This window comes from Chroicocephalus ridibundus, chromosome 1, assembly GCF_963924245.1.
Source record: "Chroicocephalus ridibundus chromosome 1, bChrRid1.1, whole genome shotgun sequence".
In the NCBI taxonomy this organism is placed as follows: Eukaryota; Metazoa; Chordata; class Aves; order Charadriiformes; family Laridae; genus Chroicocephalus; species Chroicocephalus ridibundus.
In genome coordinates this window covers 114,621,953-114,641,055 of record NC_086284.1, presented here as the reverse complement: position 1 = coordinate 114,641,055, position 19,103 = coordinate 114,621,953, and the positions used below count along the sequence as shown (strand labels likewise).

At 36.2% G+C, this 19,103-nt stretch overlaps 1 protein-coding gene across 5 annotated transcripts in view; it reads left to right on the top strand.

Annotated features, from left to right (window-relative positions):
- Window positions 1-19,103, top strand: part of GBE1 (1,4-alpha-glucan branching enzyme 1) — a 387,946-nt gene that overhangs the window by 291,710 nt on the left and 77,133 nt on the right. For all 5 annotated transcript variants that reach the window (XM_063347805.1, XM_063347765.1, XM_063347776.1 and 2 more), the window contains 2 exons: window positions 923-1,013; window positions 2,187-2,396. In XM_063347805.1, the coding sequence (XP_063203875.1) occupies window positions 923-1,013; window positions 2,187-2,396 (301 nt within the window). The remainder of the gene's footprint in view (window positions 1-922; window positions 1,014-2,186; window positions 2,397-19,103) is intronic.

Below are 19,103 nucleotides of genomic sequence, written 5' to 3'. Positions count from 1 at the left end.
CTGACAAATTGCTGAGCTCATGCCAACAATCTTCTAATAGTAACTCTTTTATAGCTGCTAAATTTAAAAACAAAACCAAGAACAATAAAAAAAGAAACCAGTATCTTGTCTAAATGAAAGAATGAAGTGAAGATTTTGGTTACAGTAATGAAGAGAAGTGGTGGGAGTTCCAACAGGCTGTAGATTGAACCTGAAGGTTACCTTTTGCTGATAGTCCTCATTTGCGAGCTATCTGGGTTGGTTACTCACTGATACCAAAGATTGCTTTAGTTAAGATGTGTGGTAAGTCCTGTGGCTTCATTGTTAGCGTGTTGTTTTCCCTTTAAATTTCCCTTCCTTAATATTGCACTGAACTATCTTGCGTGTGACGCACAAAACAGTGTGTCACCAGCCCTTCTGTACTGCCTTGGTTCTTTGGTAAACTCAGAACAAAAACACATTTCTTTCGTGTTTTCTCTTTTTTGAAAGACTCTTGCAGAGGGGGAATGTAATCATTAAAGGTGGAAAAAAGTGTTTTTTTGAAGTGGTAAAAAATGATTCCATAGGGCATGAGGCATATTGCGTGTAGCCAGCAACTACCCCCACACTTTTTGACTGCAAGTGTCAAAAGTGAAGAAGCAGTTCAGTTAAATTAAGATTATATTTATGTATAACTGCTTCCCAAATCTGAGAGATTCAATACACCTAGCTATAGGTAGAACACTTGAAAAATTGTCTGTTCCGTTTTTAATTGCAGATCATGTAAGTATAAACTATTAGGTAGAATTATGTCTTGAAAGAGACTTAATCTTTAGTTGTTACTCATTAGAGTTAGAGGTAGCTAAAATGAGAGAAGACTGGAATGAATGTTACAGGTGTTGAATTCTCTTTTAACTATCCTTAAGGCAGGGGTTGGTTTGTTTTATTTCTTCTGTTTTTATAGGATATAACTGTGTCCAGCTGATGGCTATCATGGAACATGCATACTATGCCAGTTTTGGTTATCAGGTCACAAGCTTCTTTGCAGCATCAAGGTAGGTTTAAGTACTTCAGCATCTTCTCTGGTCTTTTACGTTATTTCCCATCCATTGAAATCAGTATGCCTGTATATGTGTGTCTGTAAGTGTTTAATGGAAAGGGAAAAGTAATGGATTAGGTATTTGCCCTAGCTTCCTTTTCCATCTGAAATCAGTTTGGCATAGTGAGCAGCTGTCTGTGAAATACTTTGTGTAGGATACAAACAAAGAGGTTATAAGTAATTTCAGCTGTCATAGCATATTCCAATTATTCTAGCTTCAGCAGTGTTTATGCAAGGGTTTTGTGTTGTGGAATTCTTGGCCGTAACAAACATGATGTATAAGTCATTCTTTTATGATAAACAGAACTGTACACTACTTGTTCATAATAAACTTGATTAAAATCATGGCTCTGTGTTCTCTGGGAACTTTTTCCCATGCTTGTAACAGACTGTACTTAGATTTGAAGACTAGGGTGAAAATAGATGGAAAAGGTATTCAGGTAATTGTTAAGAATATTATGATCACCTGAATGTTGTGAGTTTGTGGGAGTTTTTTGTTGGTGGGCTTTTTTTTTTTTTATCTTAGTGAAGCTCAAGTGACAACCTGGCTAAATATAGATGGACAGGAAGTTTTAACTGGCATAATTAGTTGAAAGAAAGGTCTTGGACACAGGAAACAAAAACCTTTATTTAAAAACATGTTGGAAAAGAGTGTAGTACCTAAAACAAATAACTAAGCAGGACAGCAGCAAATGGTGTATTTTGAGGACTTTCATGAATGTATATTTACTTTTGTAGTCGTCATGCATTACTTTATTCTAGTAATACAAATATATTCTTGTCTCTTAAAGTATGGAAGTGTTCAATATTAAGTAGAAGCTTTAAGTTGTATCAGTTATCTTTTATACTGAATATGATTTATTGACAGATTAAGAGGGAAGAATAAAACTTTGAAACCATTTCTGCAAAACATTGCATGCATTATATAATTTTATAATTTAAAAATTGTTTTAATTGTCAGTTTGTAATAAATACTACTTAAGAGGCTGAAAAAACAACTTGTACACAACGGGAAATGAGGTGATGAAGAACTTCTGACTGTGATGTAGGTTTTATGAGTAATGTTCAGTATTGTCAGCTTACGTTCTGATTGTATCACTCATAACACATTGCATTTCCATGCTGATAGCCGTTATGGAACTCCAGATGATCTGAAAGAAATGATTGACGTTGCTCACTCAATGGGCATCACTGTTCTGCTGGACGTTGTGCACAGCCATGCATCAAAAAACTCTGAAGATGGTCTCAACAAATTTGATGGTTCAGATTCTTGTTTCTTCCATTCTGGTCCTAGAGGAACTCATCAGCTGTGGGACAGCAGGCTCTTTGACTATGCAAAGTAAGTATAAATTGTCATTTCAGGTGCATTAGTGGTAATTATTTCTTACCAATTCTAGTAAAATTATAGTATTCATCAAACTGGAAAGGTCATTTGGGTTGTTCAATAGATAGGATATGCTGAGTTTACGTTGCATTTAGCATTTGAAAAATGCTAATTCTTTTACTTAGCGAAATATTTTAAATCTAACAATAATTATATTTTTTAGGTTTGTTATTATTCTTTCATCTATGGCTACATATGTACATATTATATACCATGTGTATTGTATGTATTATATAATTATATTATGTAGTTATATATTATGTTTATTTTTATTTTAAAATAGATTAAAATATTTGCATATAGATACCTATTATATAGGAATATGATATTTGATCATAATACACTATAAAATATATGTGTATCTTCATATTGTATGTTATATTTATATATAATACATTGTATATAATATACATACTATATTATATTAGTGTATATAAATTATAATAAGAAAAGCTGAAGAAAACTGGAAACTTATTGTCGAACTCTTGGACTGTTGAAATGTAGCAAAAGTTTTGCCCCAGGACAACTAACTCCATTCCAAAGAGCTTCCAGAGGTCAATCAACAAATACAGAGCAGGGGTCATTTTCAGTAGGCAGTTTTGGGGGCCCAATTTGGGCATGCTTAATTAACTAGTATAAATATACTGTATGTCAAACCACATGTTAATGGCAGATGATGATTAGCATTTAATATTGTTTACTTTGTATTCTTTGCGGTATTGGGGGTAAGGGGATTTATCTCGTATGTGGAATATTTCAGTGGTTTAAATGGAGAAACAGGCACAGATAGCCAGCTTATTTCAGTCTCCATCTCCCACTTTTCCCCACATTCATTCATCCCTGAACCACCTTGATTCCTCCCTTTCCTTGTCTTCGATTCTCCCCCTAAACATCTCACAATAAGTTTTCCACAACCTCACAATCTCCTTAAAGCATTTCTTAATAAATTCCATACAATATCACCCGCCTCTTATTCCATGATAGACTTGCTTTTTCCCCCTCCTTAAGATGCATGATAATCTTGTTTGCCTTTTTTATGAGTTACAAAGTTCTGGTTTAACCCTTTCAAGGTTACACTTGAGTGATTTCTTCGGTGGCTTATCCCTCAGCAACTGTAGAGTTCTGGTCTCTTGTTAATCTGTTAGTTGTTAGGTTTGAACTTCCTCTGCAAGTTCAGTTTACTTCTTTCCTTTGTTTCTCCCTCACTTGCACTGAATTGCCATTAACTGGATATGCTTATGCTGCAGTGTCCTTAAACCCTGGATCAGAATTACGTATGTTCAGTTAGTTGCCAAAAAAGATTTTTCTTCTTGTGCTCGTAGGCAATACTCTTGAGGCTGACAGTTTCATAGCTTATGGGGGTTGTAACTGTTTAAGAAGGTCACTTTTGCAGAAGTAATGTTACATAGCATAGGTCAACTGGTTAATGGAAACTCTTGCATAGTAACTCACAATTTCAATTAAACTGAGTGACCAGTATAATAAGTGACTTATGCATATGTTACGTAATAGGATGAGCTGTTCTTTCTTTACTTTTTTATTTGGGACAATTTAACTGATGAATTCAGGGGACCTTTTTGAATTGTGATTTTAATTATTGTAACAAATGCATTTTACTATAAATTCCTCTGAGTTGCTTCTTTGAATTCATATTCAAATAAATTGTTTCAGATAATCTTAAAGCTTTACTATCAATATAATGGTATTTCACACTTTATTTCATTTTATGCTTTGGTATAGTTGACAAGTATGTGATACCAACTTCTCTAGTGAGAAAATTAATTGAATGCTATTATGGACTTTTCTCTGTTCCAAGCAGAGGCAGGTTCTTCTTGTTGGGAAAGTGATGCTGGTATTGAGTGTTTTCCAAGGATTTGTAAATGAAAGAAACAGCAGGCTACTTTCTAGGTAGCATTTAGCAATGTCAAGCACTTATTCAGAGCTAAAGAGCTTCCTACGTGGGTCTGTTTGGTCAGTGATAGGTGCATGTACTCATTGGTGAGGGACATGGTTTCATAATTACTCTTCATCCTATGTGATTAGAATAGATGCTGGACTGAATGCTGGAGGGCACGAGGAGGAAGAGCTGTGAGGGGGAGAGAAGAGATAAGGAAATAGCAGAGACCAGAGAAATCTAATATGTGCTCTACTGATGAGTAAAAATAATGCTTTGGTTGACTGAGGGTCCTTCATATGTCATTCCCTGTCCCCTGCCCTCTAGTGAAATGCAACAACAAATTTGGGTTTCCTTTTTCAAAGTTTTAGGGAAACCCCTTCTTCCCCTTCAAGCACAGGAAGCTGTGCAGTGAACTGGTTTTAGTCATTAAAGGCTTCTTTAGTCCTAATATCTGAAACACTAAATATTCTATCTGTGTTTATAGTAAAATTCTAAGGCTTAAAGGATACAACAGTCGTATTAGTCAAAACTGCTCAGAACTGATTTAAAAATGGCTTGGGTTTTTTCCTCTTTTTTTGCGTGCAAAGGTCCCAAACAAAATTGGGAAAGAATTAGAACTGACATTTTATTGAAAACATTTTGGATTTTTTCCATTTGGGCTTTATTGACATGCCTGCTACTTTCCATATGCATAAAAAAGCAGTTCTAGTCTGAAAGGGGGGGTATAAAAATCTGTGAGAGGGACTCGAGTTGTGTGCAGATGTTCAAAGTTTGCTGAGAATAAATGACACCAAACACAATCTATTCAGTGGTATACAGAAAAGCTTGCTTTGAGACAAGTCTCTTCAGCTAGTACAGCCTTCTCTCCTGTACGGTGCTTGTACTAAATCCCTTTCCTTCTGTAGTGGGAAGAACTGTTAATTCTACAGGTACTTAAACATCAAATACAAAAAATGTTTAATTTACTTTGGAATTGAGAGAAACTAATTCTCTACCATGAAAGAGATTAAGAAACAATTGCTTTATCAGTTTAGTCTGTCTACTTTTTCTTTGAAAGCCAAGACATAAGTAAATTTGTCTCACAGCATTTGCAAGATTATTCAGTTGCCTGGGAAGGGGACTGTGAATACTTGCTATAACAGAAGGCGGCAAAAGATCTATATCCATGCAAAAAAAGGACTGTATCCGTGGTGTGTCTTGAATACTATAGTAATGTTCATGTAAGTAGAGAGTAAGTCCAAGAAAAGCAGTAGTAAAACTGTTGAAAGGACAGCCTGGATATTGTATCTCACACCATAGTGCAATTTAAGAAGATAAAGGCATGTTTTGTATTGTGGACTTAGAGACAACACTTAATGAGCAGCAGAATTATATTTTTTATATATGTTTGTACAAGTTTTGTACAAACAGTGGACTTCGTAAATTGTAAACAGCAGCTTAAAAATTTTGCTGTAGAAGGTAGTGTTACAGGAGAATAAAACCTCAATTTCAGTAAAATGAGAATTTGAGGTAAAATAACTGCATAAGTAAAAGAATATTTTCTGCTTAACCTTTATAAAGAAAAGTATTATAAACTCTGCTTTAAAAAAACAAACTGATTCAGAAATAAACTTCCACTTTCATAATTTTGGCACATTTTTCCAGTTTTTCTAAAAACTGGAACTGGGCATTTTTTCTCATTTTCTCAAACATGTGAATTTTGTGAATCATCATCTTCATTTTCATCCACTCATGGTTGTCCCTGTCTTCATCCCCCCTGCACCCCTCAGCAACCAATGCAAGAACCAGAACTACAAAGCTTGAGTGAGGCTTGCAGTTTACTTTAATAATACTTTTTAAAAACAAACTTTTATATCCTTTGTATCGGTTCCTATTAAAAATTTGGCTTTCCTATTTTTCCTATTGCATGAAAGGGAGATGCTGTAAGGCAAAAGGGATGCCACAAGCTCTGGGCCTGTAGTCTAGCTGGCATGGTCTGGTTAACTTTGTGATAAATTAAGTGCCTTGTCTCTATTATGATCCTGTGTAAGATGTCTCACTTGAAATACATGTAAACACCCTCCCATCTTAAGTAAGGATTCTGCTTGTAATTAATTTAGTACGAGCTAAGTATAACAATTTTTCCTTTCTAAAATCATACTCAAAGATTATTCAGCTGCCAAGTTCATTAGAAGTGATGCTGTAGACCCTGGAGATCAGGTAGGATCACAGCTAGAGTGGTTGATTGTGTTTTGATTTAAATTCATTTTTCTACAAAGCAAATGTGTTGAAAATACTAATCAGGCAAAACAATTTAAAAAGAAATGAGAACAAGATATTACCTACCAAAGATAAGTTGTTGGGGTTTTTTTCAAGCACTACATAATTAAAATGTGTAAATGATGCTGCCTTTCTAGGCTTATTGAGATCCAAGAGTATTATTTTGATTTTTAAAGCCCTGTATTCCTCTCTTCTCATTAGGTTTTGTTAGTTTGTACACTTTCTTAATCCACTTCTAAGGGACAATAGGTATAGCGATGTATTTCTGTGAGCCTTTGGGAATATTAGTAGATGTAAACCTCAGCAGAAATCATGTGATGCCCCAAGTTTTGTGTTAGCTTTGTGGTGGGTGTTTTTGATTGTGGTTTTTTTTTTTTTTAATACTGTGACCCTTTTTACCTGAGCACTTAGCTAAAATTTTAAGTTCTTCCTTAATCTAGGAGAAGAATTTGGCACAGAAGTCAGAGGTTGAATTACATCCTAGTTTTAAAGTCCTGCTTCCTTGAATGCAGCAGGATGATCAGCAAGAGATGATGTTCATTACAAGGTTCTGGGCCAGCAGATATCCCTGGCATCCCCTTTTGAGGCACTGCTTTCAGTGCTTTTTTTTTTTGATTGGATTTTGTGTGTCGATGCTTTGGTTCTTCTGTGAAGGCACCAAATCATAAGTAGTGGGGATCCTCTGGCTTGTCCACTTGCAGGTTTTGTCTTGCTTGTATTTGTGATACTCTGTTTTTGGAATTAAGGCTTGTAAGTGCTATAAAGGAAATGAAATTTACTTAACTAAATCATGTAATGGGAGAAGTCTCCTCTTTTCTTTAGTCTTTTCTTCATCCTTCAGTTTTATGAAGTCTCAAGTGGCATCCATGCCAAATGTGCTTTGAAATGCTATAGGTAGGGTTCAGAGTATAAACACTGTGTCCCACAAGCCACACTTTACATCAGGGCAACAGATGACATGCTGGTCCCCTGCTGCCTAACCAGATGTTCTCTCTAGCTCAGTCTTCTGAACTGTTGGTGGAGCAGCTGATCATAGCTCAGTGTGCTACACTTTTTTCACTTTTTCTTAAAGTGGGTTATAAACTACTGTCGTTCAGAAACTGCTTTTAGCCTTGTTGTCAGTGCAGCAGAAATAGGGCATCTGTCAGGTGCCGAAGGTGTGTTTTAGTTCTGGTTTAGATGGGCTGTCCTCCAGCTGCCCTTCCGGAGTGGTGTTGGTTACCTGAAGCTTCTCTTCCCTATCCTGTGGTCCAGCCTCACGCGGGTATCTCAGGGGTTATCTTCCATCTGAAATGGCACAGTATGCCTATGTTTGGATGCTGAGACGATGGCCTTTTCTGCCACCCAGTATTTAAATCCTGCATAGTAGATTTCATGCTGTGTTTTATGGGGAAAAAAGGTTCACTGATGGCAGTAGTAATTTACTTCACTTTAGGATCTGACTCCTTAAAGGCGTGCTCTGCTACCATCTTTAGCAGCCTCTGTTAGGGTCAGTATTTAATATTTCCTTAAACACCTGTTCTTTACCTGATTTTTTTTCCTCTCTTCTGATTGCCAACTTTCGCAATCTTTAGCTGCCACAAGTGTAATATTATCAATAGGTGGAATGAATAGGGAAATATACCTTTCAGAGATTAGTGTTTGGTTAGTAAGGGTACCTGTCTGGGATAATACTTTTCATAACATAACTGTCCAGAGAAATTTTTTGGGCTTAAGTAGCCGACAGCTCAACGTTGAGGTCTTCTAAATATCTGTGGAAGTGAATGCTTGTTGCATTATGTGGGAGTGTCACCATGGTTTGTAACAGTTTTCAGGAAGAAATGGATAGACTGCTGCTCTATGATGCTTCCACATTTAGCTTTTTAAATTGATGTAAATTGGTGCTTTATGGGGTACTACAGCATTAAAGATTATGGTTCCTTGCCTAGTGCACCTAAAGAAAGTTGGCACATCATCACAAGATACAAATAGGAGATAACGTTGCATGTGTGTTCTTATAGTCCATCTCAGGTAACTTTTATTTACATGGGTTTTACAGAGTGCAAAGTGGGTATACCCGACTGCAAACTATTACTTAACATTCGCAAAGGATTGGTAGGATTTAAAAACAGATAGTGCACTCATAGTTTCCAGTAAGACACCTGAAGAGTCTCTGCTGGCTAGGCAGGCATTGGTCAGGTGGGAGAAAGGAGGTTGCTACTACTTGTTGTAGCAAACCCTTGATGGTGCTGGGGTATCCCCTTCAGTCTCCATGTTAGTTTCTTTGATAGTTTTGCAGCTTTCTGTCATCTTCCTTTTGAACCTTTGAGCTACTAAAAAAACCTGTCTTTGTAACTTTACCTTTCTTACCTTGCATAGCTTTAATCTAAAGACTTTTTTGCAGCTTTCTCTCAACGAAGCAATTTCCTTAGAAGTATAAGCTATACAGGTTTTGGGACACAGCTGATGCCCCCGTCAGGAGGGGAAGGGAAAACTGATGAAGAATTAATGTATTGTATACAAATGAGTTGACTTCCCCGAGTGTAAGTGTAGTCACTGAAGTGTTCTCTTCTGCAGCTTCTGAGGATTTACTTAAGTACAGGTGAGAGTCTTCCAGCTGCGCTTATGTAGTAGTAATGACATCCAGTGGCAGGTCATGTTTATCATGAATGTGTATTCACTGGGGAGATACCTTGGCCGTAATTTCAGCTAGATTAAAGGTAATGCAGTGATGGCTGTCAGTGAGCTAGACTCTCATTCATTTGATGGTTTCTTTGGTACATTGCTGATTGTAGACTAATTACAGTAGGAACAGGGATGTAAGTTGTGTTTCATGATGTAAAACCTTCAGCTATGCTGATTTTAATTCGTTTCCTGCCAGTCTTCCTTCACTAAATTAGTTTAGGAAAGCTCTGTATTTAGAGATCCCCATAATATACATTAGAATTGGATTTAGCTGGCAAACATTACTTCTAATGACTGTTTTAAGAAAGCACTTCTTGTGATGTAATAGTGAGATTTACTTTGTTGGTTTTTTTCCCCAGAGCTTATAAATGTAATTATTTTGATTATAGTTTGACTTTAAAAAAACCTGCCTGCATATGTCCTTACCAGTCTGCTTCTAATAGACTGGACTTTGAGGGTGACTGTAAAGGCACAAAAGTACTTTAAAACTTAAACTTTGAAGTTTAAGACCATCTGAAACAAAGAAAATCTTTGTTTCCTTGTGTTTTCTCCTCCTTTTAGTAACCATTGTGAATGTTCGCAAGCAAGCACTTTCAAGTATGGGGACATAGCAGTTAATAAATTGTCTTTCTTGAAGGGAATGAGTACTAGAAGCATTGACAGAAGGGACGATGTATTGGAACTTACTGCAATGTAGTCAGAATGATTAAAGCAATACTACCAAAAAAAAGTTCCAACCACGAGCATATGAGTTATAGTATACACAGTCTAGACCTACTGTAGAGTTGCTTTAATTTTTCATTTAAACATTCATCTGGAAGCTTAATTGTTTTACCGCCGTGTACTTAGATTGATATAACAGACTAGGAGGCTTTAAATCCACAGATACTCTGAAACTCAGATGTAAGAGTTTGAGTTTCAGAAACTCTTCATGTAAGAATGTGTAACTTTCCTCGAAGTGTCCAGTTTCCCATGTGGAACTCCAACATGGCAATCACAGCTTTGTGTGAAGTTTCTAAAAACGAAGCTGCACAAAAAGTGCTATAGTAATAAAGCAATATATTGATACATGAAGAAAAGGCACACTGAAAAATTGAAGACAATTGTTCTAAATTTTGTCAGGTAGCATATTTTGAAATATAGAGGTCCACACTTGTAGCCAATTCAATTCAATCATGTCTTGAATAGACACAGTCACTCTTACTGAAATTGATTATGGTATTTCAATAAAAATCTAAAACTAGATGAGATTCAACACACTGCAGAGAATCATTCCTCATCAGTCTAAATGCAATAATGATCTTGCATTTAGTAATCCACACTTAAATTGACAGTTTTCACAGCATTCTTATGTGATTACTGCAGCATTTATATGAGCAGTACCTGTTGTGAATAGAAGATTGTGCTAGGGAAAAGGGTGATGGTTGTATAAATTGGAGGTGAGAGAGAGGTTATAAAGAAAACCCACAAATGAAATGGGGAATGTTGACTTTCTTCTTATAGGGTTTTATCCAAAGAAGTTCCAGGCTGGAGGAAAATTAGGCATGGTACAGTTCATGGTAGGGAAAGAAGATGGGATCGTTAAGACAACTGTCACTTTTTTTTCGGATTCTAGTGTTAAGGTGTTATGTAACATACAGATCCACTTGAAATCCTTTTTTGGAAAGCTTTTTGGAGAGAGAAAGAAAACTGATAATAACAGGGGACAAAACAATTAACAACTGTATCTACAAAGTAGAAAACAATAAACTATCAAAACACTGTAGACATTTCTAAGAGTCAGTAGTATATTTATGACCAGCAGATCAGAAGTCATCTGCAAATAATCATGTTGATCTGTTATAGTACTTTCAGTTTTGAAGGTGGTGCCATGTTTTCTTGAGGAATGCTATTTCATGGACTAGAACAGACCAAGGTCCTGTCCCTAGAAGTTAATGGAAATGGAAGATAGAGGTCAATGCATCCAGCCGAGCTGGGCAGCCTGCTGCTTCAGCTGGTAGTTGTCTCTGTCCCACCAAATTGTTTCCTGGCTTTAGCCACTGACTGAGATTTAGTTTTGCATGGGACTATGTTGGTGGCTCTATGCTAAAATTTAGAGAGGATTTGTCTAGACTCAATCGGTTTTATATGGATGTTCTCTTTAGGGTTATTTAAATGCTGAAATTACTTTGAGATGATTGTGCTATTGAGATAAATGTTATTGGAGGTCATACGTAAAAAATTATTCGTGAAATTGTAATGAAGGTATAGAAACTGTTTCTACTGTGATCACATTATAGTGGTAATGGATGGAGTGAGAGTAGCATTTTTTTCTTCTAGGCTCCATTCTGGCTGATGTGGTTATAGGACATGTCTGAAAAACTGAAACAGTGTATCATGTCAAATATGTCTTAATGAGGAAAACTATTGTATGAAAAGCTCTATCACTGGGAACAGTGTGAATTTTTCTAAACAATGTTGGGAAAAAATAGTTAAACTTTTTCTGGAAAAAAAAAAGCATATTACACTAAACTTGCTTGGGTGTGTTTTTCCATGCATTTGTTTTGGGCAGTTCCTTGTAAAAAATTAGCTTTATAGTGTTCTCTATAGCTTGCCATGAGAATTGCAGTCACGTATCGGTTTATCCTGGTTTCTCCTTAGGTTTCTCCTTCTACTCTTTGATAAGGAGACTAGCTTTTTACACAATATTTTAATATATTTATATTACAATCCCTTGTAATCTCTTGAACAATGGTATAAAGTTATTTAGGAAAAAAATATTCATTGACATAGAGATGGCTGTTTATTAGTTTAAATAGCTGACACAAATGTTTTTTTGAAGTTACTTCTCTATGGTTAACCTAATGAGTTAGATTAGGAGTGAAGGAAGAAAGTGTAAAAGTAATACCCTTACACCTTACTCCTCTTGATTTCTTTGTTCTAATTATTGTGCAGTAAGAGTCCTTTCAAATGGATAGGCACATGTGAAAAAACTAACACAAGAACAAAAAACCACACCATATAAGTCGCTCTATACGCTCTAGTAATTTTCTTCTGTAGGAGATGTATCAGTCAGTTTAAACAAAGAGCTGAGAATGAAGCTTTTTGGAGTATTAAGTAAAAATATGGGGTGTTTGTATACATAATATATTTAGTTATTGCACTAGGGCTATTTAAGTGAGTGTATATTTTTAAGGGCTTCACAATGAAGAGGAGAATGCTCTTTGCTGCCTTTATTCTTATTTGTCTTTCTTTACATACCTTAATGGAAAAGAGAATAAAGTAATGACTGTTGTCACTTTTCTGATTAAATAAACACATTAGATCTCCTCTTCTCGTCTGGAGGGATTTATGTAATCACCATAGAATTTGTCACTTCGTGATGTGGAGTGAAGCCATGTTCCTTTCACCCTGTCAAAATGAGCATGCAGTGCAGCTAGAACCTAGGGCCTCTATTTTTAACCACAAAATTTCACAGATTGGCATTATCATTTACTGTTTTCTTCAGTGTTTTACTGAAGCTGTTACTTGCTGTTATTTAGTAACACTTTATTAACACTGTAGCACACCTTTGATAAGGGTATGAGATTTTACAACATATTTTAGCACCAGCTTATTAGTAGTAGTATACCCAAGTTTTCTAAGGCAGTTTTCTAAGACAGGAAGTAAAAAAGAAATTGGTGTCTCTTGAGGAAATAATCCATTGATTACTAAACCGTAATTGAGAGTAAAATAATCCCTATGAGGACTATTAAATTGAGATACTTGTTTTGGTCAGTGTTACATTTCCATACCTTGACCTTTTGCAAGCAGGTGGAGGCAGTCCTAAATTCCCCCTTGCTTTCCCTTTCTTCCTTTCTCCTCCCCTTCTCCCCTGAAGGAAAAACAAAGGGGGAAAAAACATTTAAGACTTTATTTTGTTTATTATGACATTAGTCAGAATGGTAAACAATTAGGATAATAAATAATAGACTTGTTTGCGCAAAGAAAACTTTTACATTGCTTCATGTACCAAGGCTGTCTAAAAGAATGACCTTTTGCGGTTATAAAAGTTTGGCTCATAGCTTACTCTGAGTTACGTAACTTAGAATTTATGGGTTTCTTTTTTTAGTTTATCTAGCTTGAAATGGATTAAGCTTGGACATCCAGAAACAAATACTTAAAGTTGGTGTTTAAATTAATGAAATAAATAGCATAATTTTTCAAATTGCTAAACATACACTTGGTCTTATGGACAACAAGGATAGGTGAAGTTCTTTTGTTGTTGAAATTTGGCTCTTAGCATTAGATTCCCTAGATGCTCTCTATGTTCAAAGAACTGGTGAATGTGAGTAATCAAACAGTCAGCCAAACACTGGAGAAAAACAATAAAATCCCAAATGATTTCCGCTGCATTTTCTTCCCCTGTCTTCTGGTTTGAGTGTTCAGTGTTTATTACTCGAGATTTTTAGGCTTTTTGCACTACCCTACAATCTGAAATTCTATATTTCTCTTCCTACAAAATGGAAATAAATATTTAAACTGAAGCCTAAGTAGTAGTTGGGGGCTTATGACCATTCTGGGGTTGACACTTAAAGCCCAAAGATTGTTTACAAAGTGAATGCTTTTTGGAGAAGAAAAAAAGTCAACTACGAAACACTAAAATTTACATTATCAATGTTTTCAGGCTTCCTTTGCCACCACCTTCTTGGATAAGGGCATTGGAAAAGATGAAAATCTACCTTGACTATTATAAGAAATACCAAGGTAATTATTTTGTCATTGGGTTAAGTTGGGAGGAAACTGGAAGTCTATCAGGAAATGGATAAATGGAAACAACTTTAAGCTGGATGTTCTAATGCCTGTCCGACATTGGTTAATGAAGCTAGTGACTGATAGAAAGTACTATGGAATAGCATCCTTATAAACTAATTAATTGCATACTGGAAGGAATGAATGTTCTGCAGGTTGCGTCTACAGTTGCTCTTAGCACATCACCATCATCATCCAAATTTGGAATAACAGATGATTTGATTGGAAAGAATGTCTTCATTGAGCGCAAGGTACGAGAAACTTGTTTGCCTGTAATGCTGAACTGTTAATATATGCAAAGGCAAACTTGTTCAAAAATATTTCAGAGAATCTTAGCTTTAGTTTTCTTTGTATTTTATCCTGTCCTAGACAATAAAATCTGTTTTTCACAAGGTTATGAAGTTTCCACTTCAGAATTATATTTTAATCAAAAGTTGCTATCATTCTTCTATCCCTTAAGCCAGGGCCAGTAATGGTCGCACTGTGAAATATGGTCTGAAATAGGAGATACCTATTATAGGAACAGTTGTTTTCATTTTAGTTGAATATCATGGAAAAGCCTTACTGTTAAAAGTAAGTGTGTATTTCCAGTGTATGAACTATACTGGTAGAGTAACACATTCAAATGGAGATCAGTAACAAGTGTTGCTCCTCAGGGGTCTGTACTGGGACTGGTACCTTTTAATATCTTTATTAATGATGTAGACAGTGGGACTGAGCGCACCCTCAGAAATCTTGCAGATAGCACCAAGCTGAATGGTGCAGTTGATAGGGTGAAAGGATGGGGTGCCATCCAGAGGGATCTTGACAGGCTGGGGGAGTGGGTCTATATGGGCCTCATGAGGTTTAATAAGGCCAAGTGCAAGATCCCGCCTGTGGGTTGGGGTAATCGCTAGTATCAGTACAGGCTGGGGGATGAATTGACTGAGAGAAGGACTTGGGTACACTGGGTGAAAAATTGGATATGAACTGGCAATGTGCACTCATAACCTGGAAAGCCAACCATATCCTGGGCCACATCAAAAGAAGCATGGACAGCAGGTTGAGGGAGGTGATTTCCCCCCACCTACTCTGCTCTCATGAGACCCCACCAGGAGTACTGTGTCCAGCGCTGAGGTGCCCAGCACAAAACAGACATGGACCTGTTAGAATGGGTCCAGAGGAAGGCCACAAAAATGATCAGAGGGATGGAGCACTTCTCCTGCGAACCCAGGCTGCAAGAGTTGGGGTTGTTTAGCCTGGACAAGAGGAGGCTCTGGGGAGACCTTACTACGGCCTTTCAATACTTCAAGGGGGCTTATAAGAAAGGCTGAGAGAGACTTTTTACCAAGGCCTACAGTGACAGGACAAGGTGCAATGGTCTTAAACCAAAAGAGAGTAGATTTAGATTGAACATAAGGAAGAAACTTGTTATGATGAGGGTGGTGAGGTACTGAACATGTTGCCCAGAGAAGCTGTGGATGCCCCATCATTGGAAGCGTTCAAGGTCAGGTTGGATGGGTCTTTGAGCAACCTGGTCTGGTGAAAGATGTTTCAACACCTATGGCAGAGGACTGGAACTAGATGGTCTTTAAGGTTCCTTCCAATCCAAACCATTTTGTAGTTCTGTGATTAATGTATAAGTTCTGGTGCACTAATCAGGTATTTTTCAGCAATATAACTTGGTTTTAAAACTCTCAAAACATACAGTTGCCTTGTCTTTTGAGTTTCCACTTCTGTGTTGACTTGAAAACACAAGTACAGTACTCAAAAATTTTTGGGGTATAGAGGAGTATTTTGTGTTTAAACAGTTTTCCAAATAAGCTGTAGGCAGTAATATATGTGTTCTGTAATTTGTATCTAATATAAGGACACTGATTATTCTAACTCTGAATATTTATTTTCAAGATAATATCCGAGTTTTCCATTTTAAAGTTTAATTTCAGTGGCTTAGTGGGAGTACAACTCCCACTAATTTCGGCACAATTTTGGCACAGTATCTTTCCCACATGTCTTTGGAACTTAAAAAATTAGGTTGCTATAGAAAGATAGTGGGTATGTTAAAACATATGTTCAAATTGCAAGAGGTTTAAAATTGGTGCTTTATTTTTCAAAAATAGAATCATAGATAAAGTATAGTGGTAAAACAATAAAAAAATATGTTGCAGCTATTTTTGCCAGCGACAGTTCAAATAATAATCTTGTTACATACTATATCCTAAAAAAGTTACGATAACAATCTATTGTATATGTGCTTATTGTTTGTGTATTAATATTCATGGGGTACGAATTAGATAGCTGAAACGGTAGTATCTAGCAATAAATTGAGATAAAAACTAAGTGTCTTTGAATATAAACCTGTTTTCCAGTTCTCTTACATGAAAGAGTATTTATGAAGCAAACAGAAAGCAGTACATTTGCAAGTTCTTAACTCTATTGACACAGTAGATGAACTAATATCTTTCTTTAATTACATTCCTGAAGAATGTAACTTTAAAAAGTGCAGGAAATTGAGAAATACTATGCTGTGCTTAAGAACGGATTCCTATTTAATATGAACCCTGTACTTCAGATCTGTGCTGTCTTGTGCAAATGCAACTGCTTTGCATTTTGTGCTTGCTGAAAGATAGTAGGAACCGATGCATGTGTAAACCAGTTTTGCCAGATTGCTGCTTACCTCTGCAGTCATTTCCTGAATCTCGTGCTAGGGATGAGATAAGGCAATCTTCAGGCTCTCTGAGCCTTCCACTGGAAACCTCCTTTTTCTGTGAACATAAAGATTCATTGTACAAACTCTTCTGCCCTTCATGCTGTCTGTCACGTAACTGAGCAGTGCTGGAAAGAACATTTTGGACTGTATCCAGAGCAATTGTTTATGCTGAGGATAAAATCTGGAAGTGTGAGAGGAAGTAATCTAAGCTTTGTATTAGCTAATAGTAGTATAAAGAGTGAACTTTCCTTACCCCCTGCTTTTCCAGGGGAGGAAATCAGTAAATTACCATTCAGGATATGGAGTCAGTATCTCGGAAGCTTTCTGTAATGTCTGAACTGCATGATGTTTTTGGGCTGGTGTTCTTACACTTTGTGTTTACCACCAGCAAAAAGAAAGCCTAGTGCTTTGTCAGCTGTAGCTTTGGTTTCTGCATGTTTGAGGCAGGGAATGTGCACAAAAAACACTTCACAACAAAGTATTGAAATATCTCTTGAAGTTTGATTATTTACCAGTTCCCTTTTAACTCTGGTGCTGTTTTATGGAGAAAGTTCAGGATAACGCTCTGTTTAAGACCGTGAGTCAGCTCATATGTGATCGTTGGCTATTTTTACCCTACACTTAATTTGAAAGCAAACCCAGTGGTGAAGAGTAAACTAATCTGAAGTGTTTGAGATCTCGGTTCAATTATGGAAGTCATGAACTGCATTAAATTGTATGCAAAATCCTGATGGTACATTTTAAAAATGTTGTGATTTAGTTACGTGTCGCAGAACAACAAATTTTGTTTGTTAATTTGCAGGGTTCATTATGTGACTAAACAAATGTAATATTTGCTAAGAAGTTTATTTGGGGAGAAAATAAATTTACCTGTTCTCAAATATTTTTATTTTATTACTACATACTTTACTTGGGTAGAACATTAGTGGTATGAGTGCTAATGTTATCCAAATCATAGCTGAAATCCATGTATCAGCACTTTAAAGGGTTTTGTAATTTTATTTTTGAGACATTCTCTATTTTAAAATGTACATGTTCTGGAGGCTCTGTTAAAACTGTAGGTAACTGTCTTCAGTATTTCCCCTCCACCCCGCCTCTCCTCTATTTCCTTAAGGAAGGCCTCTGAGCAAAAAGCATCAAGAATATTAAATTTCATTACAATAAGTATGTGTCTGCTTTGCCTCCAAGGCTGTTCTTATATGCACGTTTTGCAGGACATAACCTTTACTGAGTAATACTTGAGTTATTGCTTCCATTTTTAACTGAACGTTTTATTTGATATTTAGTTTACTCTTATCAGGTGTAGATAGGACTAGCCTGAAAACTTTAAGTCTAGGACACTGCGTGGCTTAATATATATAATAAACCTATATATAGTCCATAGTTCCTTTGAGGAGAAAATTTGTATTTTTGTGCAAATGGCATTTCAGTAAAGTCATGTGAATATATTCATAAATAAATTTAAGTCATTAGCAAAATACAATAGAGATAGTGAATGCAGAATTAACCTGCTAAATGAAAATGATGGATCTTTCCAAAGCATTGAGCAAACTTCTAAACACTTGAAAATGTGTAAATTCAGAGGAGAAAATGACTTCCTGACCCATGGATCAGAATCTTGCTTTTTCTGGGTTGAGTCCAGGTCTGATACTTGCCAAAGAAAATTTGTCTTTTTATGCATCCAAGCTTCTTAATGGTTTTCAGATAGCTGTAACTAATTCTTGGCGTGTGCACATGTCTGTGTGTATGGTGGGTATAGCTTTTCTGATTTGGAATTAGATGGGCAATCAGCATTCGGTGTAGTTACCCTCTATCATCTTTTTTTTTTCCCCTAGACAAAATGTTAGACTGTCCATCACTGTTTACTTAAAACGTGTTCAGTCGCCCTAATTTAACTGTGTATTGTATCATCTGTGTCAATAGCTCCTGAAGTACTGTATAATGCTGCTTTGTGCCAACAAATGAAGGAGAATTTGAGGCAGGGGGTGGGTGGGGGGCAGAATTTCTCGTGGACTTCAGAACTACTGATGGTACTTGAATAAAGGATGTGCCTATTTCTAAGAAATCATTTTCTGAAGTAATTACTGAATATGAATCAAATCGAATAAATGCATATTGCTATTATATTAGTTACAGCATAGTGAATGAAAGTGCTTTCTCCCTGCATAACACTGGACTTAGAGGGATCAGGATTACTGTTTATAGAAGGGGTACTGTATGGTGTGGCGCTCTAGTATTCCAGTTTTAACTAAAATGGAAAATCCTCTGCATCTTCAAAGCTGCTGTTCTTGTTCACTCTTAAAAAAATGAAAAGCGATAGTTAAATGAAATATTTTTAATTAAACTAGGAAAACTATTTTGCCAACTTTATTTTGATTTCTTA